We start from the raw sequence: 24,380 nt of genomic DNA on the forward strand, positions 1-24,380 counted from the left end.
CAAGATCTTAAACTAGACAATGATTCTAGAGATAGAAAGGAACAGATTTAAGACATTCATTGGATGTGTCAGGTAGTACTGCAGGGAGAAGAAATCAAGGATGTCAGGTTTCTGCACTGCATGCCTGATTGAATGGTGGTGTCACCGTTGGAGACAGTAAATGCAGGAGGAAGAGCAGGTTTAGGGTTTAAAGGAAGTTCAGTTTTAGACATGTTGAGTTTGAAGTACCTATTGGGAGAGTAGCAGGAAATTGTATAACTCTAGCATGAATGTTGAAGGAAAAAGGTCAGGGCTGAAAATGTATCAATAGATGTGACAGTCTTCAGCCTATAACAGTAGGTTGAAACCAAGAGAGTGTCCGGGGTCAGCCTCTGCCCACCTTGGCTCCCACACGCTCTGCCCCAAGGACTCAGCCCTGCCCCAGTTTCCAGAGCAATCAAGGCTTGAGGTAGGAGGTACCCAAATGACCAGCCTCAGCCTCCTCCATTCCAAATTCCAATCTTTAAGGCTCTGCATTAGGGTACTTTCCCCTTTTGAATAGTTTCTGAATTCCAGCTTCTTCCCTACCTGTGCCCTGGTTCATAAAACAAGATTTCTCCCTGGATCCCTAGTCTTGAGTTTCTGTTCACACAACTGGCCTAACAGCCCAGGTCTAGTATATTTTCTGGATTATCCATGCCTTTGATTATCTTTGAGTTGTTTTACAGCTCTGCAAATTGTAATGAAAATATTTCTTGCCTGGCAAAATGCGATTGATTTGTGCATCTATATGCAAATTTCCTTGCATCTATTTGTAAATTTCTTTCAGCATTCCTGATGGCCTATATCAGGGGTTAGCAGCTTTTTCAGTAAAAGGCTAGATGGTAACTATGTTACACTTTGTGGACCTTACAACGCTGCCACTGTAGCAAGAAAGCAGTCAAAGGTAATATGAAAAGGAATGGGTGTGGCTGTACTCCATAAAATTTATTCACAAAAACAGGTGACAGGCTGGCTTTGGTTTGCAGGTCATAGTTTGCACACCTCTGACCTCCTGGTTTCCTCACTAATTAATGAGTGAAATAAAATCTTAGACATGTGTCCACTTGTGTTAACTTTAAATTTGTATGAGGATCAGGATTTAACTTTTTAATTTTTTTTATTTTTTGCGGTACGCGGGCCTCTCACCGCTGTGGCCTCTCCCGCTGCAGAGCACAGGCTCCGGACGCGCAGGCTCAGCGGCCACGGCTCACGGGCCCAGCCGCTCCGCGGCATGTGGGATCTTCCCGGACCGGGGCACGAACCCTTGTCCCCTGCATCGGCAGGCGGACTCTCAACCACTGCGCCACCAGGGAAGCCCACTTTTTTTATTTTTAAATTATCCTTCAACAGCCATTTTGTGTTCAGATCGAGGACAGGTGGCAAACTGAATTTTATTCTTTTCTTATCAAGTTTTGCCTTCGCTTTGAACTCCAAAATTATACTGAACGATCTTGAGCTTCCCATTAAAAATCATGTTTTTTTAAAAGGTAAAAAAGGGTGGGGGTGGGCTTCCCTTTTGACGCAGTGGTTGAGAGTCCGCCTGCCGATGCAGGGGACGCGGGTTCGTGCCCCGCTCCGGGAAGATCCCACATGCCGTGGAGCGGCTGGGCCCGTGAGCCATGGCCGCTGAGCCTGCGCGTCCGGAGCCTGTGCTCCGCAGTGGGAAAGGCCACAACGGTGAGAGGCCCGCGTACCGCAAAAAAGAAAAAGGTGAGTGTAGGGATAGAAAAGGGAAGGGAATCAACACACCAATAAATTAGATTTGGTTCATATTATGTACAACTGTACTTCTAAACAAACCTGATACATGAACTGACTTGATTGAATTTTTAAATTTGCAATGATGTGGGCTTAGGGCATGGCCACTAAAAAAGTTCCATTGCCTGCCTCTTCCTGGGGCTTTGCATTCAGGCCTTAATGAGTTTGCTCCTGGATCTGCCCTAGGTCTCCCTGTTGAAAAGCTGGCATTATATGCTAGGATCCTTTTGGATTAATGAAAATGAGACAGAGTCACTCGGCTCAGAGCTCATTGCATAAAACACCTGCAGTACAGTGAACACTGAGCGAAAGCCCGCTTCTTCATATTTTCAGCTAAATTCCATTGCCAGAGGACACAACAGAGGAACAGATAATGCTCTACTTCCACTCCCAGGACTGGCTAGGGCTTTTGCAAGGTTACTGTTCTCAAGGGGCCCGAATGATACATTCATTTCCACTAACCTCATCACTGGACACAATCTGCTAATTGGAATTCTCCTGAACCCTATTGTTACCAGCTTTAGGCAGGTGCACTTGCTGGAGTTTACCACAGGCTTCTGAAATTAAGCCCCCCATTTGTAATTAATGGGCAGACCGTTATCAGGAGCCACCTCATTCATACCCACAATGCTGTCTGGTCATAGGCTGAACCTCTCGGAGTGGTACTTCCTCACACAGCTAGCCCGATAGCATCATGTGGGAAATGAATCTCCCATCTTGTGCCAAGATATAGTGAAATTTCAACACCTCTTTTCCACCTACTGGGTCTCCTCTTCCCCACCCTAACATGCCAGATAAAAATCAATGTTCAGTCTTTTTCAGCAGTCCAAGGGACTGTTGGAAATGAATTTCATTTCTCTGTATCACTCAGAAATGAAGAACACTAGCATCTAATCACATCACATGACCAGCTGCCCGCTCTGCTGTACCTACAAGGTCAGTTAGCTAGTAGTGGTGATGCATGAGATACTTTGGGGCAGCCATTGGTGTCAGATGGGAAATAATTTGTTTCCCAGACTATGGTAAAAAGAGAACCATTATAATCAGGATTCCCTGGATCATCTCAGCTGATTTCAAGGTCAAAGTGTATATAATTTAGATTGGAAGACTAAAATGGACAAAACTTATTTGCGGGCAATGTCACAGAACGCACCTGATGTTTTTAAAAAGTCAATATTTACATGTAAAAATAAATAATGTATGTAACAATGGCCAGCATTAGCCTGATTAGCAGGGGTGAATATAATACAAATGGCTACTGGTTATTGAGCACTTTCCATATGCTAGGCATCATGCTGGAGTATCTCATTTAGTCCTCACCATGGCTCCGTGCTATAGGCATAATAATTATCCTCACTTTACACCTGAGGAAACTCAGCCATAGAGAAGCTTAGTGCCTTGTCCAAGGTCACATGGCTAGGAAGTAGGGTGACCAGAACCTGAACCCAGGCAGTTTGGCTCCAAAGCCTGTCCTGTTAACCACTTCACCCCCAGCCAACAAAAGACCAACCATTTGATTTATTACATCAACAAACAAACCTACAGTCCCAACATTGAATATTCAGATGTATTAAATCGCAGGTTATATTGGATATTAATTAACCTCATCAGGTAATGTTCTACCTTAAACCCAGATAAATATTATATTGTATTGCTCAAGGTTTGGGAGCCCACAAAACTATTCTTGATTTCTCATCAGATGGGGGTTCTTAATTTTTCAAAAGACAGCAGCTAAATCTATGAAAAAATAATACATAGCTAACTCCATAGGTTGTGAGGGTTTATAATTTCAGAGTTCTAGTTGTAGGAAACCTGGAAAGCCATCTTTCTCAAATCTAGATTGTCACAAAGAATTAAACGAACCATTCCATACATCTTCTTTTGCAAAATATGGGTCATAATGAATGGTGAGGGCATCAACTCCAAAAGTAAGGTGAGTGTTTGGATGGTTATTAGAAATAACAGAAGAGGTAAAAGAAACCAAGGTAGGAAGGGGATACGTTACGGGTAGCTTTTAGGGAGCCAACCCTCTCTGAAGGATCGATCCCTTTGTACTGTTAAGATATGCCATTTCCCAGGAAATTGTGAAAATGATGCAATGAGTTGAAAAACAATAAACCAGAGGATATAGGTTATTACGGAGATGGGAAAAATGTCAGAAGTAAAGGTCTGGTCGTTGTGTCTCTAGGGCTGCACAGAGGAATGGAGCCCCAGTGTGCCAATGTGAGTGTAGTTAGCTTTGCAGGTAGCCCTCGGGTGGAGCTTGAAACATATAGCTGTTTAGGAAAGCCATTGTTCTTGATTCATTTTTTTATAGGTCATCATGTAATTTTTAAATTAAATTTCTCTTGTAGATTGCTTTACTGGAAAGAGGATGCTGCCAAGCTGATTTAGAGTTTTCCATGTCATTGCTTATCACCTGACTAGTGGGAGTTTGATAAAGATTTCTGGAAAGCGCTGAGAACCCAGGTGCAGAGACCTTGGTGATCCAACCAGGGCACAGGACCATGTGAGGGCTAGGGTAACCAGATTGATGTCAGATATATCGCAGGATTCAATACAAATAAAGGTCTATTATTGTATACTTTTTCCAGTGGGTAACAATCTTGATAGGAGCACATTTGCCAGCAACACAAAATCAGAATGAACAAAGAGGGTCTTTCATGCAAAAAGAGGAGTCGGGAAAAGAGGAGTTTGTTTTAAGTAGTTCATAGCCATAGAATTGAAAAGTATATTCATTGCCGTAAATTGAAAATTGGTAGATATCACCAGGAGACCCGGTTTAGGCCTAGAAGAGCTTGAGTGATACAAATTAAGCTCAGTTGGTTCTCAGAGTGTAAAGGATTATAAAAGGATAATTTTCACCATTATTCTCAAAAGCTGTGTGGGATAAACGTGAATAAAGAAAGTGACCTAAAGTCAGCTAGTGGTAGGTAAGAGACATTTTAGAAAGGTATAAAGAAAACCAGACCAGAAATCTAGAAGCAGAATTCATGTTAAATAATGTCAAGAGTATTCCCTTTACCAATCATGATTTTCATTTCATGCTCCATACACATGCCAAATGATGTTTTGTTTTAAAGTTGCTCAGTTTATATGCAGGCATCAGACTGAAGCGTTATATGATTGGAGGACGAGCTTGAGAGAGGAGACTGTGTCACATTCATGAAGTAATTATTGAACCCCACCTTCCTGCTTCTCTCAGTTATCCACACCCGAGGCAAGCCAGGCAACTGGCACCAACCTCCAGAAGTAGAATACTACCTATCACTCAACAGCTATTTATTTATTTATTTATTTATTTTATTCTTTAAACACAATTAAAAATTGTTAGACATTTTTTCTCACTAGTTATCTATTTTATACATATTAGTTAGTGTATATATGTCAATCCCAATCTCCCAATTCATCCCACCCACTCCTTTCCCCCCTTGGTGTCCATATGTTTGTTCTCTACATCTGTGTCTCTATTTCTGCCTTGCAAACAGGTTCATCTGTACCATTTTTCTAGATTTCCCATATATGTGTTTGTATACAATATTTGTTTTTTTTCTTTCTGACTTACTTCACTCTGTATGACAGTCTCTAGGTCCATCCACGTCTCTACAAATGACCCAATTTCGTTCCTTTTTATGGCTGAGTAATATTCCATTGTATATATTGTACCACATCTTCTTTATCCATTCGTCTGTTGATGGGCATTTAGGTTGCTTCCATGACCTGGCTATTGTAAATAGTGCTGCAGTGAACAATGGGGTGCATGTGTCTTTTTGAATTATGGTCTTCTCTGGGTATATGCCCAGTAGTGGGATTGTCAACAGCTATTTAAAATGTGGGCGGGCTTCCCTGGTGGCGCAGTGCTTGAGAGTCCGCCTGCCGATGCAGGAGACGCGGGTTCGTGCCCCGTTTCGGGAAGATCCCACATGCCGCGGAGCGGCTGGGCCCGTGAGCCATGGCCACTGAGCCTGCGCGTCCGGAGCCTGTGCTCCGCAAATGGGAGAGGCCACAACAGTGAGAGGCCCGCATAACGCAAGAAAAAAAAAATAAAAATAAAATGTGGGCATAGTCCCTGAGGAGGGAGGAAGTTAATTTTTCTTTACATGACTATCCTTGATCTTTTCAGCAAAGGAAACATTATAAGGTCATCAACTATCTTCCATTTTCCAAGTCTCCAAATAGAGGTAAAGCATCTATCTGCAGGGTTGAATTTTGCATATCTGGCCTTGCTGGTTGCCAAAAACATCTCTAGACATTGCCAAACAGTCCTCCTGGGGTGCAAAATTGCCCACAGTTTAGAACCATTAAAGTAGAATGTAAAGCAGAGGCTTGGTTACATGGCAGCAAGGCAAGGGCTCAGGCATAGCTACCAAAAATGCAAGATTCAGAGGGGACCAGCAGCTTAGCTGACTGGGTACTGAAGTGCTGAGCTGCTGGCCTCCAGTTCTGAGAGTCTCTGTGACTAGGAACAGGATTAGTCCCAGAGCCTGTACTAGAAGAGTCACCCATGGGAATGAAGGGTCTTCATCTGGGGGTGGTGGTACTGAAGGGCTACAGTGGCAGGAAACTGGACAGGTCATTATGGAGATGACCTTTCCATGGCATGGTGCTCTGATTCTATTATCTTCAGCACCACTGAAAAGGGGTCAAGGCACATGCATCTCATGGAAGTAACATAGCTCCTTTGGTTATCATCAGAATGGAAACTCCATGAGTTATGGATGTTTTGGGAAAACGTGAGACAAACTGACAATGAACACTCATGGCAGGAAACTTGTTTTATTGGTTGGTACTGCTGGAGGCACCTTGGGGGAATTTTGTATTTAGGTTCTTTCTTCTTGAACTCTCTACCCCGAATTTCTGAGTGGCTTCTCTCAGAAACACCCATGCAACAAGGAGCCCCTTGCTCTGCAGCAGGGCTTGGCTGGAGCTGGGAAGCCTTTGAGAAAAGAAGCTTGAGCCTGGACAATGCCAAGAAGCTTAAGCTGAGCTAGCACAGACATCTCAGCAGGACTCTTTCTTCTTTAGCGGAAAAGCAGGCACCATGGCAGCACACATCGTAATGAGAGGCTGATTTTTTGGTATTCAACGGCCAGGATTAAATTCCTGGGTCATAGTAATAAATGGGAGCATATTTAAAAAAGAATACGTAGCTTTTGATTGACAGGAAAAGCAGCTTAAATCATTTTGTGATTGAAACCGTGCCTATCACGTGGACATCATCAAGTGCAAGCAAGATTTTTTTCCAAACACAGTCTTTGACAAAGTTTACTAATATCCATGTAACGTAATGCATTTACTCATATATTTTCCCTCTATTACATTTCGAGAGGAAAAACTTAAGAAAAATGGCCCCCCCCCCCAATAATTTCTCCCTCTTTCACACATTACTTTTAATTGTATTCCTTTGAACTGGCAGCTGTGTTGTCAATCGTGCCTTCTCGAGCGGATTGCCTTTTGTTCTTGTCAGAACAGACCAAGGAAAGGAGAAGCAGCTTGGTTGCCTCTGGCTGGAGATGGGAGAAGGGAGAGCTACTCTGGGTTTCTAACCCTACTGCTACTGCCTCTTGCCTCTTTTTCTCCCAGTATGCTTGCATGCTAAGTGTGGGCTGCTATCTTCCCTTGAGAACAGTAAGCTATGTGCTGCTCTCTGCTGAATTAGGAAAACATCAGCTGTCTTGTCCTTATTTCCCTGAAGTCAAACATGCCCCAAATCTGAAACTTGGAAAGGCAAAGATATTTTCAACGTAAATATGACCTTTCAGGGCTTCCCTGGTGGCGCAGTGGTTGAGAGTCCGCCTGCCGATGCAGGGGACACGGGTTCGTGCCCCGGTCCGGGAAGCGGCTGGGCCCATGAGCCATGGTCGCTGAGCCTGCGCGTCCGGAGCCTGTGCTCCGCAACGGGAGAGGCCACAACAGTGAGAGACCCTCGTACCGCAAAAACAAACAAACAAACAAACAAACAAACAAAAGACCTTTCAACCACTTGCAAAACATTTCCCTCTCTTTGAAAGACACATGTAACCAGATACCTTAGTGCTGCAAGGAAGTCTTTTCCTCTGTAGCACCTTTTCAGGAATGCAGGCCAGGGCTAATGGAAAGGAGGCCTTGGAAGGGACAGAGTTCCAAACTAAATTCACTACTGCTTAATTTTCTCCTTCATATTCAGTCAATAGGGGTTAAGAATCTCAAAGAGTGACGAAAAGTTGCAAGAGTGGTAGTGATCAAGGCTCCCAGATGCTTGGTTATTCTACCCCCGATTTCTAGCTGGGGAGGAAACAGCACCCAGCTCCTAGAAGGCTCTGTAGACACAGGGGACTGTTTGTCTATTGTCAGGAAAGCGCAGCAAAGTAGATCAGGTATGCAAGGAGGAGGCTTAGCTTCCAGCTAACTCTCCTACATCTGTGGTCTCATGATACTGTTCGTTCATAAACTCGAGACTCTCTGGAGGCCCCAGACACACATTTGAGAATTTGGGGCAACTGACACTTGCACAGAATTGTGTTGGGACTTCTTTCATACCTTGCCAAGCTTCTGTTCCATCAAATTAACATGGGGGTGTTGAACTCTTTCAGAGGCTAGAGATTACTATACCTTGGATTGGTTGCAGTGACAGAAGAATGACTAGATTGCCACTATGTTTCAATTAATCCTGATGATTCTATGATTATGTGGACCACAGCCAAACAGATATCCACCAGAACTCCAGAGGTTTTATTCTAGAAATGCATCAGTGGCATCACTCCCTGTGGAGTTATTAGTGAACTCCCCTGTGGTTTCTATATATACTGGGGCTCTGTATTCTTGCCTCTCTACTAAACCAGTTATGTGTCAGGCACAGTACCTATTTGATGTGGGTTTATAAAGTAGCTTTAAAACAATTTCAAAACAGTTTTCATTTCTCTCCACTGCTGAAATCATGGTTTTGAAATTGGGTGGCCACACTTCCTTCTTCCCCATCAAACGCTCCTCAGCACCTTTGGGCTGCTCTCTCTAGTATGGAATTCTTTATTGAGAATGCTTTCCTAGGTAGTGATGTGGCACACAGCAGGCTAAGAGGATGTACTCCCTCCTGTTTCTTGACTCCGTCTTTGCGGCAGCAGCAGTGGTGGCTGCAGTGGATTCAGTAGCCAACATACAGTTCTTTGTTCGTGTCCAGGAGCTACACACCCTACAGCCGACTAGCCAGGAGACAGTTACTCAGATCAAGGCTCTTGGAGGCTCACTGAAGGGCATCACCCTGGAAAATCAGATGGTGCTCCTGGCAGGCATGCCTATGGAAGCTACCCTTGGCCAGCATGGGGTGGAGACCTTGACCACCCTGGAAGTAACTAGCCACGTGCTTGGAGGTAAAGTCCATTGTACCCTGGCCTGTGCTGGGAAAGTGAGAAGCAAGACTCTCAAAGTGGCCAAAAAGTATGAAAAGGAGGGGTGGTGAGAGGAGAAGGAGACGCTGATGGGCTGGGTCAAGTGGCAGGTGTAGTACAACTGTCGCTTCATCAATGTTGTGCCCACTTTTGGCAAGAAGGGTGTGCCAATGCTAACTTGTGAATCCTTTGTGATACCGTTTTTTTTCTAACAAAGCCACTTGGTGCTGTTAAAAAAAATGCTTTCCTATCTTACGGTTCATTCCCTCTAGGTACAAGGTGGGTCCTTGCTCCTCTGACCAGCTTACAGATGCTTAAGGGTCTTTCAGGAAATATTTCAATCTGGTTCTAAAGGAGCAGCTCAGGATTGAGAGTGCTAGCTCAGTGTTCTCGTTAGACCGTAGTCTTCGGTCTGGTTGCTAGATTGAATTCTCCAATCCTGAAGACCAGGGGGCATAGAAATGATACTACCACCTGAACTGTTTAGTTGAATCTATTAATTCAGGCTTCCTCCTAGGTAGTTTAAATGAAAAAGTAGTGGGAATGACCAAAGAACGATCTCCAGTTAAAGATAGCTTAGCTCATTCGAATAGCTGCCCCCAAATAAGACCTATGGCATTTTCTCCCAAGTAAGTTCCAGGGTCCAGAGAACACTTTCCATTCTAATCAGACAAGCTATTACCCAGAAAAGCTTAGTAATGATGGCAGAATATGCAAGCCCACTTTGTTGGGCTTCCTGGTTTACAAGTGGGAACCAGCTAATTTAGAAATCAGCAGTCTCTTATTAAAATGATGGAGACTTTAACACTGGAAAAAAGAAATCATGTTCCCAACAGGGAAGGTAGAAAACTAATGACAGCAAGGTCAAGTCAGGGCGCACCACTGTGTACCCCCTCAGTAGGCCAAGGGAAGGCTATTTGGCTAGCAAAAGCTGTGAATTATGACCACATAATAACAGCCAGGGGCTGTTGGTTACAAACTAAATAGGTTTGGTTTTTAGACACAAATGTGTCTACACATTGGCAAACTCTAGCTAAAACAGCCATATTGACTTTCTTTCCTTCTAACGAAGATACTTAAGCACTAAACTGGAAACTTAAAGATAAAAGAATGACGAAGCATGAATACTCTTTCACCCAAGCTCTCTTACATCAGAGAGAGACACTAAGACATTTAAAGCGTCACTTAAAACAACCCTGTACTTTTATGCAGAAGAGTTAAAAGATTTAGAATACAAATGAACTTTGCTCTTTGCTGCAGACTTGCTGTAAAACCCAGGGTAAATCATTGTTTTTTTTAATACATCAGGGTGAACCTTTTTAAAGAATGAACAAAGTGCTAATGACCTTAATATACAAAGAGTTTAGACAAACTGTAAGAAAAAGATGGAGATTCTAGTAGAAGAACGGGTTAAAAAATTAACAGTAGATACAATGGAGAAAAGACAGCCTCTTCAATAAGTGGTGCTGGGAAAACTGGACAGCTACATGTAAAAGAATGAAATCAGAACACTCCCCAACACCATACACAAGAATAAACTCAAAGTGGATTAAAGACCTAAATGTAAGTCCGGACACTATAAAACTCTTAGCAGAAAACATAGGCAGAACACTCTATGACATAAATCACAGCAAGATCCTTTTCGACCCACCTCCTAGAGAAATGGAAATAAAAACAAAAATAAACAAATGGGACCTAATGAAACTTCAAAGCTTTTACACAGCAAAGGAAACCATAAACAAGACCAAAAGGCAACCCTCAGAATGGGAGAAAATATTTGCAAATGAAGCAACTGACAAAGGATTAATCTCCAAAATTTACAAGCAGCTCATGCAGCTCAATATCAAAAAAACGACCCAATCCAAAAATGGGCAGAAGACCTAAATAGACATTTCTCCAAAGAAGATATACAGACTGCCAACAAACACATGAAAGAATGCTCAACATCGCTCATCATTAGAGAAATGCAAATCCAAACTGCAGTGAGGTATCGCCTCATACCAGTCAGAATGGCCATCATCAAAATCTCTACAAACAATAAATGCTGGAGAGCGTGTGGAGAAAAGGGAACCCTCTTGCACTGTTGGTGGGAATGTAAATTGATACAGCCACTATGGAGAACAATATGGAGGTTTCCTTAAAAAACTAAAACTAGAACTACCATACGACCCAGCAATCCCACTACTGGGCATATACCCTGAGAAAACCATAATTCAAAAAGATACATGCACCCCAATGTTCATTGCAGCACTACTTACAATAGCCAGGATATGGAAGCAACCTAAATGTCCATCAACAGAGGAATGGATAAAGAAGATGTGGTACATATGTACAATGGAATATTACTCAGCCACAGAAAGGAACAAAATTGTGCCATTTGCAGAGATGTGGATGGACCTAGAGGCTGTCATACATAGTGAAGTAAGCCAGAAAGAGGAAAACAAATATCATATAATATTGCTTATATGTGGAATCTAGAAAAATGATACAGATGAACTTATTTGCAAAGCAGAAGTAGAGACACAGATGTAGAGAACAAATGTATGGATACCAAGGGGGTAAGTGAGTGGTGGGATGCATTGGGAGATTGGGATTGACATATATACACCACTATGTATACAGTAGATAACTAATGAGAACCTACTGTATAGCACAGGGAACTCTTCTCAGTGCTCTGTGGTGACCTAAATAGGAAGGATATCCAAAAAAGAGGGGATACATGTATACGTATAGCTGATTCACCTTGCTATACACCAGAAACTAACAGAACATTGTAAAGCAACTATACTCCAATAAAAATTAATTTAAAAATTAACAGTTGATTCACAGAAAAATAAAACAAATTACTTATCATATGAAAAGATGTGAAATACCACTTATAATAAGAGAAATTCAAATGTAAAACAATAATGAGATAGTATTTTTTACCTGTCAGATTGACAAAGATGTTTTAAAATTGATTTTTTTTGCAGTCTGTGATTGCAAGGATGTGAGAAACAGGCACTTTCACATACTGTTGGTAGGAGAGCAGTTTGGCAATATATATCAAAATTAAATAATGCACATACTCTGTGATTCCATAATCTTATTACTAGGAATTTACAGACAATAATCTCACAAGTGTTCAAAGACATATATACAAGGATATTCATCACAGCATTGTTTAGAAAAACAAACACTAAAACCTAAATATCCTTGAAACAATTTAAATGTTCATTAATAGAGGACGGGTTAAATAAATAAGGCACATTTATATGATATAATACAGTATTGTCATTAAAAAGAATACAATAAATATAAATCTCCTCACAGGGAACGATGTCCACAGTGTATTGCTAAGGAAAATAAAACAAGTTGCAGAACATTTGGGAAGAGATGTCTGTGTGTGTGTGTGTTTGTGTATATTTGTTTCTGCTTGAATATGCATAGAAAATACCTAGGAGGGCATACCTATATCACTAATAGTGATGACTTGTGAGAGTGGAAATGGGATGTTTTTCTTCACATGCTTTTATACTCTTTTAATTCTTATAGTATTACTTTTATAGAAAAAAACTCCAAAATAAACAAAGGGATGTGGAGAAGGGTGGTGGTGACCTTGGACCCTGATACTTGAATAATTTCATACCCCAGTTTAAGAGTTAAGAAATAAGGGAGGGGAGAAAGTAAATATGACAAATATTCATTTTGGTTGGGTAGACAAAGCCCAAACTGTCTTAAACACCAGGTGTCTCAGTGGGAATAGAAGCCTTCCCGCTGCAGGCCCACTAGAACGTGGGGAGACAACTATCTGCCTATTCGATGACGACAGTATGGATCGGAGGATTTCTAGAGGTCATTTTCAGCCCCAAAGTTCTATCCACTATTCTGATACAGATAATGGAGCTGATGATGTCACAAACATCAAATCACTCCAGGTTGCCCTTGAAGAGCAGAGGGGTATTTGGAAATTACACTCTCCAGCTTTAGAGGTATTTGTTATGGGTCATCACTCCCCTTTTCTTGGGGAGGAGGCAAAGGTGGTAGACTCACGAGAGATTTGTCATGGGACCGGCTTCATTTCCTTCTCTGATTTGGATTTCTTTGTAAGGTTCTTTCAATGCCTTTTTAATATCTGGCTCGCAGCCCTCCTTTACTAATGGACACGCAATAGCAATCCACTTGATAGCAAGGTGAACCAGGAAAACTTCCCTCATTCAAGCCCCTGGTAATCATGTGCTGATTACCTTCCCTCTACCCAGGACTTCAGAGGGCTGACATACTTCTTAGAATAGACTAGCTGCTGGATTGGGGTCACTTAATCCTGCCAGAGGTAACAAAGTGTGCATTTATCGGTAGGTCCCTGAATCTGGGATGGCCCTCACTAAGGTGGCTTTCCTTCTGACTCCAGAGACTTTCTGCAGATACAAAAAACACTTCCTTCATCCTGTCTTGCCTGGTGGCTTCACTATCCTTCCAAGCCTAGGCTCGATTTATCAGGGACAATTCAGCATGGTTTGAGGGGTCATTAACCAACCCTCTTTCCTCAAACTATCCACCCTGTGCCTGTATTTTGAACTCTATTCTACAGGAAATAAGGAGCAACTGTAGTCGTTTGAGTGACGTGATCAGATACCTATGCTCCCACATATACAGCACTTTCTTATCTCTCACAGCATTACACTTCGACTCATTGTATGTTTGCCTCTTCACTTCAATTAAGTTATTCAAAGGGACTTGGTATCCAACTGGGTGTGGGTGGCTGAAAGAGAGAGTGAAGATGAAGACATCTGCAAGGTTTCAAATCTACATAATTGAAAGGATAAATGGAAGGGTAAAGGTGCCATCACCTGAGAAAGGATACACCGGATGAGGAAGAGGATTTGGAGGGCAAAACGAGGCTGGCACGAGGATTAACAACACAGACTCTGCTGCCAGACTGCCTAGGTTTGAATCCCAGTCTGTCCACTTACTAGCTGTATGAGCTTGGGAAAATCATTTAACCTCTTTGTGCTTTGATGTCCCCATTTGTAAGAATGGATAATAGTATTGGGTTGGCCAAAAATTTCATTCAAGTTTGTCCATAAGATGGTACAGAAAAACCCGAACGAACTGTTTGGCCAATGTAATGTCCTGCATCACAGGATGGTTGTGAATATTGAATAAATTAATGTAGGTTTATGTACTGGTGCCTGGCACCTAGTAAGTGCTAAATTAGTGTTTGTTAGTGTTTGACACAGGGAATTTCAATGTTTGAGGTTCATTTAAAATGTATTCTGAAATTTTGAAAATAAATTATGGATCTTCTGATAGATATTGGGCTAGAAAAGGAAAAGTCACAGAACTCTGGACAGCATGAGTATTGAAGCAAGAGAAAAGATAAGGATTTTGTAAAAGAGACTAAGAGGCAGTGGTCAGAGAGGGAGGAGGAATCAAGTAGGTTTGATATCCTGGAAACCAAGAGAGTTGTCAACCAGTGAGATTAAAATGGGACACAGACATTGTACCTGTGAGTACGGGGAGGTGTTGGAAGAGAGGAGGCAGAGAGTGCCATTTGGGGAAGAAGATAGATAAAAGGAGAGAGAGTCAAAGATCAATATGGTCAGCTCCTCACAAATATTTTTTTGATGGGCAGACCTGTCCAAAAGGGCCCTGGGTGATCAGTGGGTCCAGCTTCTTTCTTTCATCCCACATCACTCCTCTCTGCCCCAACTGCCAATCAGAGGACCAGTAGCAACCAGCTGGGATAGTGGAGAGTGTTCACCAAGGTCCCGCCTAAGGGGCTGCTCAGCCAGTGGCCATACACTCATTCTCCTTTACTACAACTGGGATCAGAGGATAAAGAGGGAGGGCAGATGAGCACAGGAGCCCAAGAACTACTGTTTCTGATAAGACTCAGGGCCCACCTCACCCAGTGTCCTGACTCTGAGTCAGGTATCTGGGGCCTTCCTCCATGAGGTTAATCTCATGAGGGTAACAAGAGTCCCAGGCATTGCTTTCATCACCAGCCCTTCACTCCAGCACCTACTGTGAACAGGCCACCATCATTCCCACTACCCACGTCATTGCTCATTCACTTCCATCTGACTAATGTCCCATCCCCTCCTTTCTTCCTTTCCAGCTCAAAGTTTATTTCTTTTCTCAAATATTCCTCCCCTGAAAGCTCTTTGTCTACTTGTAACCAGAGTGGCCTTCTATATTGTCCACATCACACGTTTTGGATAATGTGACACATATTTCCTTGCACCGTTCTATTTCTGTCCCATGTTTGTTGCTGGCATATGGAAAGGAATCAGTACAAGGCAACATTCGGTGCTCTGGGATAGGACAGCTGGAAGGAGAGATGGGAGGGGAGTGCTGAGTTTTGCACTGATATTTCACACTTGAACGGAGTTTGCAACAAGAACCGTAAGTTGAAAAGAACCAATATGATGAGCAGCCTGGGGTGAAAAGGAGGCAGAAGATGGCTGTCCTCTACATAACTGCGCATGTGAGGTGAAGGAGGAGGGGGCTGTTCAGCTGAGATCCGCCTACGCAGAGGAGAGAACAGGAAACTCCCTAACCGGACATGTGTGTGTGGGTCAGGGCCATGTACAGCCATAGGCATGAGGCTACAGAAAGGAAGCCCTTTGCTGATGGGAACCCTGAAGGGGGAGGGGGCGTCAGTCATGGCTAAAAAACCTCATGTGTTTGTATTTAGTGACTTGCTTTTGAGATTATTTCATAGTCTCCTTGTGAAGTATTATGCAGCTAGCTCCCTTGGTCTACTTGGGACCAAGTTTAAATAATTGTATTTTTCTTTCTGAAAGGTAAGCATCACTAGCTTAGGTTTCTTGGTGTCCCTTGGGAACACAGGAGGCCAGGCCCACTGAGGGGGCGGACTGGTTGGACAGCCTGTGCATGTCTTTTCTCCCCATGAGACTATCGATGTCTTGAGCACACTCACTGTATCTTTCATTTTTATCATGAGGCATATGATTAGTACTCACACATACTTAGAAAACTGAAGAGGACTGAACAGAATGAATCAGTCGCTGGAACTCTGTTATGAATGAGTTGTTTTAGATAGACACTACTTGTAGTCGCTTCGTTGATTTTCAGCTTTGTTGTAAGTGTTACTGCTTCTGATGATTCCTCAGAGGCAGTGTGGGGTGGTAGAAATAGTGGCTCGGGAGACAGGAAGAATTTGTGCCAGTTCGAGCTCAGCTGAGCGACCCTGGACATGTCATTTCAGACCAAATGATCTCTAAGCCCTATGATTCTGCTCTGTGAGTGAAGCAGGCCATGTCTACAAAAAGTCAGCACAGGTACAGGAGAGGAGATAATTCGCTTTATCAGCTTGGCCAATATGATGCCGTGCGGTCATTCTGACATTTTCTTCCAATGAAGTGGCTGATTTATTTTCTTGACTTGATTGACACAACCCATGTTTTTGGCCTAGAACTTTGACTTTGGAACGAAACTCATAGAATCAAAGCTGTGACTCAGATTATTATAGCGATAAATACCTACCGTTATATTGGGCAATTCAGGTAACAAAGACTTAATAATATTTTGTATTAATTCTAATGATATGAGTATCATTATTGAATGCTATGTGCCACAAATTATGCCAAATGTTAAAAAATAATTCTCGTTTAAACCTCGCAACCACTTATGATGTAGGTAATATTAACCCCATTATACAGATAAGGAAACTGATGCTCAATCAGGGCAAACAACTTTCCTAAGGTCATGCAGTCTGAACTCTTAGCCACTATGTGCTAGTGGGTGCTTCATACATATTTAAAAATGAATAAATGAGATTAGCCAGCGGGAGTTCTCAGCATGGCTTCAACTAGTAGGAACAGGAACAGTACTGCCTCCCATGTATGGAGTATTCACTATGTCAGGCACCCGTTCTAAGTAATATACATGGATTATTTCATTTAATTTTCACTAGAACTCTATGAGATAGGCTCCATTATTGTTGACATTTACAGATGAAGAAACTGAGGTTTGGAGAGATTAAGTGACTTGTGCAAGGAAGCACATCTACTAAAACTGCTAAGACTCCAAAGTCTCTGTTCTTTCTGCTCCTCCAGGCTGCCTGTAAATAGAGTGACTTGTGCAGTTCTGTTCTTTACTTTCTGCTCTCCTGCTGAGTACTTGAGATTTATAGGCTAGACACTGTAGGCCCCTGTTTTTGCACCAGTCACCTTTTCCTAGGCCCTCACTGTCCCCTCTACACTGTGCCATCTCTCCCTGGGACCAAGGATCAGATAGGGGAAGGGGTAAGTGGAGTGCTTTGTTGCTGATTTTCTACAATCTCGACATAAACACTTATCGGTGTTGTTGAGACTTAATCTCGCTAGCTCATCTGTGAGACCAATTTTAATTTGGAGCCATCTGCCACAGACAAATGAGTAATTATGGCAGAGCCCAGAGGGGCGGGCCATGGGGGAGAAGGTTGGCTTAGCCTCTTGCCACCTCCCTGCATTGACGCAAGTGACCAAGAAAGAAAATTCCTTGGGTGGGCTGTTGATGCAGAGGCCAGCAGCTCTACCTCCCTGTTGCTCAAATCCTTAGACTCCAGTGAACAAGGAGGGATGAATGTGGGGTCATGGCAGGAGAAGAGGCTCTCCCCGTCACCGTACTGGCGGTGCCTCGTGGTGAGCACCACTTGCCAGCTGGTCTCTCCACACAATGTGACAGGCGAAGTCAAACTGATGGAGTGAAGCTGAAAATAATAGTCATTGAACTCTGTCTAGCATTAACTTTTGTTTCAGAAGACTTTACTATATCTTTATCTTATTTCTTCCTCACAACAGCCCTCTATATTAGGTAGGGGTGGGTATTGTGAGCTTCATTTTATAGATGAGGAAATTGAGTTGTAGGGTGATTCTATAACTGGTCACTTGTAAAAGACCTTATGACTTGCCCAAGGTCACCCTGTTAGCTACAAGCTGGCTAGCACCTCAAACTCCAAATTAGAGTCTGTCATTCTGTCTTCTAGACCAGTGGTTTTCCAGTTACGCTTGCTTCTCAGGGCCAAGGAGTTATGGGTGTGTGTGTGTGTGTGTGTGTGTGTGTGTGTGTGTGTGTGTGAAGAAGTGGGGCTTTCGGCCCTGACCTACACTTAAACTAGGGCAGCTCTGCTTGGGTCTGTTTGTTTTACGTCTCCGTAGGATTTCATTTAATGAAAGACTCCGCTACTGAAAATGTTTGAAAACTACTTGTCTAGGCTAGTATTTCTCATCGAGAGTGTAGTGGGTTGAACTGTATCCCCTCAAAAGATATGTTCAAGTCTTAACACCTGGTACCTGTGAATGTGACCTTATATGGAAAAAGGGTCTTTGCAGATGTAATCAAGTTGAAATGAGTTACTCCTGGATTAGGGTGGGCCCTAAACCAAACAGCTGGTGTCTTTATAAGAGATAGGAGAGGGAGATTTGGACACAAGCACACAGACGAAAGGCACAGAGAACCCCATATAAAGATGGAGGCAGAGAATGAAGTGACGCGGCTACAAGCCAAGGCATGGAACAGATTCTTAGAGCCTCCAGAAGGAACCGGGCCTGTCAACACCTGCATTTCGGACTTCTGGCCTCTTGAACTGTGAGAATCTATTTCTTTTAAGCCACCCAGTTCGCCGTACTTTGTTATGGCAGCCCTAGGAAATGAATACAGAGAGTCACATAGACCTCTTACCTAGAAACGGGTTGGGGGTGGGCTTATTAACATGCTGATTCCAGGCCCAAACCCCAAGATTCTAATTCTGTAGGTATGGATTGGGGGCTCAGGAATCTGTATTTTGACAAGTTCTCCATATGCACAAAGCTTCATCTTTGAGCTGGTTTTGACCATAGACAGACACAAGACTCCTCTCTGGATTGGAGCTGGATTTGCGCCCCCTGCTGACGATGCTCCTCTAGTGGTTCCAGGAGTCAGTGGGCCAAAGGCGGTAGGTTTCATGGACGAGCAATAGGCTGGTATTAAGCCTTCTGTAGTCCAAATTTTTTTGAGAGACTACAGAGAACAATGAGAACTATTTAAGAGTGTTTTCCCCAAGGAATCACAAATCCCACAGGTGGCCAACATCTGACCCTAAGGAAATAGGCCGTAGTGGTTAGGGAGTGGATGCTTCCAAGAGGGTCGGTTTTCTGGAGTAGCGAGAAGACCACAGAATAACACACACGCACGCACACACACACGGAGTCTTCTACCTGTTGTCTGGTGCAGGAAATTCTATCTGATAGAGCATCGCCCTTTTTACTTTAAGACTTGGTACCTATTAAAAATGCAGGTGTCCGTGTGAGGGATGATACTTGAAGCCAGGGTCAGCCATGTACACCCAGCCTCCAGTCTTTATCTGAGAGCAGTTTTGATAGGCTACAGGAAGAAGAAAAGCATGATGGGCTGGGGTAAGGGTACGGCAGAGGGCGTCTTACTGCCAACCTGAAGCCGAACTCCTTGCTCAATAAAGCCAAAGAGGGGACTAGTTTATCCACCCAAGATTGATGGAGGTCAGCTGTGCCCGATCCTTTGGTGAGCTGGGGGAGGGCCCCCATGAAAAGGGACAGGTGTTTGGATTCTGTGTGTGTGAAGAGTGCCTTCCTGAGAGTAGCCTGCCCAGCTGGACCCAAGGTCCTTCAGGAGTCCTGTGTTTGCTCACATCCCTGACTGCTCCCAGGTAAACAAATCTTGTTTCTATCTCCCAGAGAGGCAGGGCTCCAGCGCTGTGGCAGCCTGTTGTTATAGTTACTGTTATATGACTTACCACAGCACTTGTCAGAGCAATGGAAGAAAATGCAATTTAGTAGCGGCCGGTGGTGGGGTTTAGGAGAGAGGAGAAAGGGAGGAGAAAGCTGCTGAAGAGACTTGGGGATGGAGCTGATAGCTCTGTGGGTTTGTATATACAGTATGACGTACGGTGGACAAAGGAGGTCTTATATTGGCAGTGAGTCTGAAAGGCCCTTGGTGAAAAACAGCCTGTCCCCAGTAGCTTCACCCAGGTTTCATATGCCTGACATTCTACCAGTGGTGCTTCATTCCTGTGAGCTAAGCACTGCTTCTATCCAGGGGAGGTCATACCTCAGATTGTACTTTCGAGTGACTTTACCTGGCGCCTTTCTTCCTCAGCGTTTGCCAGAGCAATGGGGAAAGATGGGAGAAAGGGTTGGCCATCAAATAAGGACTTGGCCTACTTTCAAAACAGATAGGGCTGCCATTGCTTGTCCCCTCTTTGCAAATTTCCTCTGTGCTCTCCCCTCTTTCAAAACAGTTCCGAAGCTAAATGGGATTGAATATGAAAGTCCAGGATGTCTTGTTCAAGCAGCTAGCTATGTGCTTTTCTGGGAGATACTCTTGACTCCTTCTTGTTCATCAGCAAGAATTTATCACCCATTATATACTAGGCACTGGGTCAGGTGCTGATGGGGGATGCATGGAAACAGTTGGGCATTAGAGTATGCCTCACATTTAAGAAACAGTCTAGTTACAGAGACTAAACATTTATACAAGTAAGGCTGACCAGCAGTATGTATTAGTGTGTGATTGGTGTCAAGTGAAGGGTAGAGCCAATGGCTACGTAATCTCAGAGGTGGACAAGATCATGGAGCAGAGTAGCTGGGTAAGCCTTAGTTCAGATTAGCACATGAAATCACTCAGACACTTAGCGGGGCTCTAGGGAAAAGGGGCCCAGAACAAATCAGTTGTGATGGGGATGGAGACGGGGACTGGGTAGGGAACATTCTTACACCTCTCTGCTTAGCTATATATCCAAATCCTATAGGCATGTCCTTTCCAGAGAGGTCATCCATCCTCCACTCATCTATCCTGTCTTGGAACTCCTGTGCTGGGAGTTCTCAGACTTAACTCAGACTTCCAGGAGAGCAGGATAGCCTAGGGGTTAAGCGGGTGGGGTTAGGAGCTAGGCTGCCTGGGTTTGAATTCTGGCTCTGACATTTATTGTGACCTTGAATAACTGACTTAACCATCCAGTGGCTCAATTTGTCTCATCAGTATCATGGGGACAGTAATAACAGTGCCTGCCTAACAGAGTAGCTGAGAGGATTAAATCGTGTAAAATGCTTAGCACAGTGCGGATGCATACTAGTCATTCATAAAATAAATATTTACTGAGTGCCTTTGATATTGCAGGCACTTTCCCAGTGCTGGGATACAGCAGTGAAGAAGAGAGATAAGGTCTCTTCTCTCTTGGCACTGTGTTAAATGTTGATTCAGGCCCTTTACCCAAGGAACTTTTAATCTAGTACCTTGCTTTCTGCTCTATCAATTCCAGTTCCTAGTCTGCGAGTTATCAGCTAGCTTATTTTCATTCCTTCTTGTTTAACTAGGCAAGTATTAAAGCTATGAATTCCCTTTAAACCCAGCTTTGGTCATGTCGCATAAGATTTGGTGTTGAGTGTTTTCATTATCAGTATTTTTTAAGCACTTTGCAATTTTGGTTTTGGTTTGTACTGTTTCTACTTTTTAATGTATTGTGGTATTCCATGTTTGATGACTGTATTTTCTTTGTTCCTACTACATGCGCCTACTCTGCTCCAAAGGAAGAGAGACAGAGGAGACCTGTCTAACTTGAGGGGTTTAGAAGGGACTAAGGGGGGAGACAGGACTAGAAAAGACCATTAATGAAGGGTATTGAGTGCTAGGCTTCATGGGCTGGTTTCTCTTCTAATGAAGAGACATTGGAGTCACTGAAAGGATGGACAGGAATGACAGGATTGTTATGCAATCTGGGAAAGAATAAGCCAGTATCATTGTTCAGTATGGCTTGAGAGAAAGAAAGAGGCTAGAGGCAGGGAGTCCAGATAGAAGTTTTCCTGTTAGTTTAGGACAGGGATTCTCAAACCCGAGTGGGCATCACAGTCCCCTGGAGGGCTTTGCTGAGACACAGCTTGCCGGGCCCCGCCCCCAGAGTGTCTGATTCAGTCAGTCTGTGGTGGGGACGGAGACTTTTGCATTTTCTAACAAGTTCCCCTGGTGATGCTAATGCTGCTGGCCCAAGAACCACACTTTGAGAATCACTCATGTAGGAGAGAGATGATGAGAAGCAGAGGTGCAGTGGTGGGAGCTGGGCTAGAGAGGAAAGAAAGTATGTATCAATACAAGATATTGGGAAGGAAGAACTCACAGGGCTTGGGGATGGAGCATGGAGACAAGGCAGAGGAAGGACTCGAAGATGACTCCAGAGTGTTAAACCTAGGTGCCTCAGAGGACAGGAGAATCACAGAGGCAAACCCCTGAACGTCTAGGGGTGGAATGCATTCACATGAGTGGAACTGGAGAGGTGCGTAGGCCCCTGTATCCATTTGCATCTGTGCCGTGGCACTCAAGTTGAAAGGCCTCCTGTCCTCTTCAGGAGAGAGTGGGTGAGAAGGGGAAAGCTCAGGTCTGTGTTTGGTTTCTCCTTGTCCCCCCTTTCAGTGAGGAAGGAAATGAAGATATGGAGCGGGGGTAGGGAGGGTATAAGGAGCTTGACTGTTCTGGAAACAGAGAAGATGCTTTTAGGTCAAGGGTTGAAGGTATATGGGCAAGTACTAATAAGGACAAAGCAAATGAGTAAAACTCAGTGTGGGCCATGCAGGGTAGCTCTAAGATCCCGCCTGAGATCACTGCTGCTATTCTTGAGAGCAGAGGGCTGCCATGATAGGGCTTCTCAACTGCAGCCCGCCTATAACCTTCCTTAGTTTCAAGGCTTCTGACCCTGCGGTGCTCTGTTGTCCCTGGCTACCTCCCCGGCTGTAGGGGCTTCTTACCTGCTTCTCTCCACTGGGCCGCCTGTAGCTGAGCAGAAGCTCCACAGCACCCACCACTTCCTTGCGGATGGCGTAGAGCAATGCGTCACCGACGTACACGCTGTGGGTCAGCAGTAGCTCCATGATCTCCAGGTTCTCATTCTCAATGGCAATGAGCAGGGCGCTCCGGCCCAGTGGGTCCATGCAGTTGATGTTGACATTGTAGTAGATCTCGGCCTCCTGGAGCGCCTGCTCCACAGTGGCGTAGTCCCCCTTCTCCACGGCACTGAGGAAGGCCTTCTCCTCTGCAGAGAGCTCCGTCTCAGCCCTCACAATTTGCAGGGGGATTCGGTCTCTGTAGGGTGAGTAGTTGACCCTTTTGTAGTACAGCTGGGCCATGGTTCATAGCAATTTAGAAACCTGAATGAGGAGACAGAGGGAGACCAAAGATATTCTTAGATACCTGCAGGTCTCAAGTGGCCAGTTATGGAGGCGGCCTTGCTAATGACTTGGAAAATCCTCACCTGTTTTAAAGCCACAGTCTTTCTCCTCTTGCAAAGGAGCATAGCAGAAAAAGCCCTGGCTTCTGGGTCAGAAAGACAAGGGTTCAAATCCTGACTTTACCAGGTCTGCGACCTTAGGTAAGTTACTCAAGCTCATGGTGCCTCAGTTTGTTACTATTAAGCTTATCGATATTAATAATATTAATTGTGCCAGGCTCCACACTAAACACTAATTCCCACCTCATAAGGCTACTGTGGGAGTTAAATGAGACAATGACTGATTAAAGCAACTGGCCCAGAGGAAACCTCCTGAAACATGGCACAAGTTAGTTTCTTCCTTCCCTTCTGCTGTCTGGAAATACTCGTGATAATACTTCTGACTGGTGATGCAAAGTTGGACCTCATCTTTGGCCAATTTCCTTTGGACCCTGGGCCTGTGGGCCTGTGCTAGTTTGTAGGATTACATTTGCAGCTGCCCCAGATGCAGATCCTGGACTGAAACACTGTTGTAGTGCTAACTGAAACATTCTTATTGCTGCTCACTGGGGAAGGGGTATTGACTCCAGCAGATTAAGCCACTACCCCCTCTGCCCACTCATGATTTTTCTCCTCCATGATTCTAAACCAAGCAGCTGACAGATATGAGAATCTGTCTGATTCAATTATGAGAAGTGAACGGCCTGTTTTATATGTACCACATCTAAAGCCAGATTTTAACAGAAGTGATTTCAAAGCAAAACCTATTATTGAGTTCCTACAATATGTTTAACTTTCTCTGGGAGACCAAGAATAAAAGACAGACTTTGCCATTAATTGCATAGAATGAATCACAGTATAGAGCTCTTGCCTTGTAGTTTGCAGATTAAATTCATGCACATTCCTCATTGACTCCTTGTACTACAGCCCTATAAGATGGGAATGGTTACCCTCCCCATGGGAGAAGGTGAGGCTCAGACCCATTAGGTGATTGACTCTCCTTTCCCTCCCATCCTTGGGACCTCCAGAACCCTCTGGAG

At 43.8% G+C, this 24,380-nt stretch overlaps 1 protein-coding gene and 1 pseudogene across 1 annotated transcript in view; one reads left to right on the forward strand and one right to left on the reverse strand.

Moving 5' to 3' along the window:
- TRPC5 (transient receptor potential cation channel subfamily C member 5) overlaps positions 1 to 23,285 on the reverse strand; it is a 139,012-nt gene extending 115,727 nt beyond the window's left edge. The window contains exon 1 of the mRNA XM_007466308.1: positions 22,883 to 23,285. Within this exon, the coding sequence (XP_007466370.1) occupies positions 22,883 to 23,260 (378 nt within the window). The 5' untranslated portion in view covers positions 23,261 to 23,285. The remainder of the gene's footprint in view (positions 1 to 22,882) is intronic.
- LOC103080996 (ubiquitin-like protein FUBI pseudogene) lies at positions 8,837 to 9,355 on the forward strand (annotated as a pseudogene).
- Positions 23,286 to 24,380: the final 1,095 nt, after the last annotated feature.

The sequence above is a fragment of the Lipotes vexillifer genome, unplaced genomic scaffold, assembly GCF_000442215.2.
Source record: "Lipotes vexillifer unplaced genomic scaffold, Lipotes_vexillifer_v1.1 scaffold298, whole genome shotgun sequence".
Lineage (NCBI taxonomy): Eukaryota > Metazoa > Chordata > Mammalia > Artiodactyla > Lipotidae > Lipotes > Lipotes vexillifer.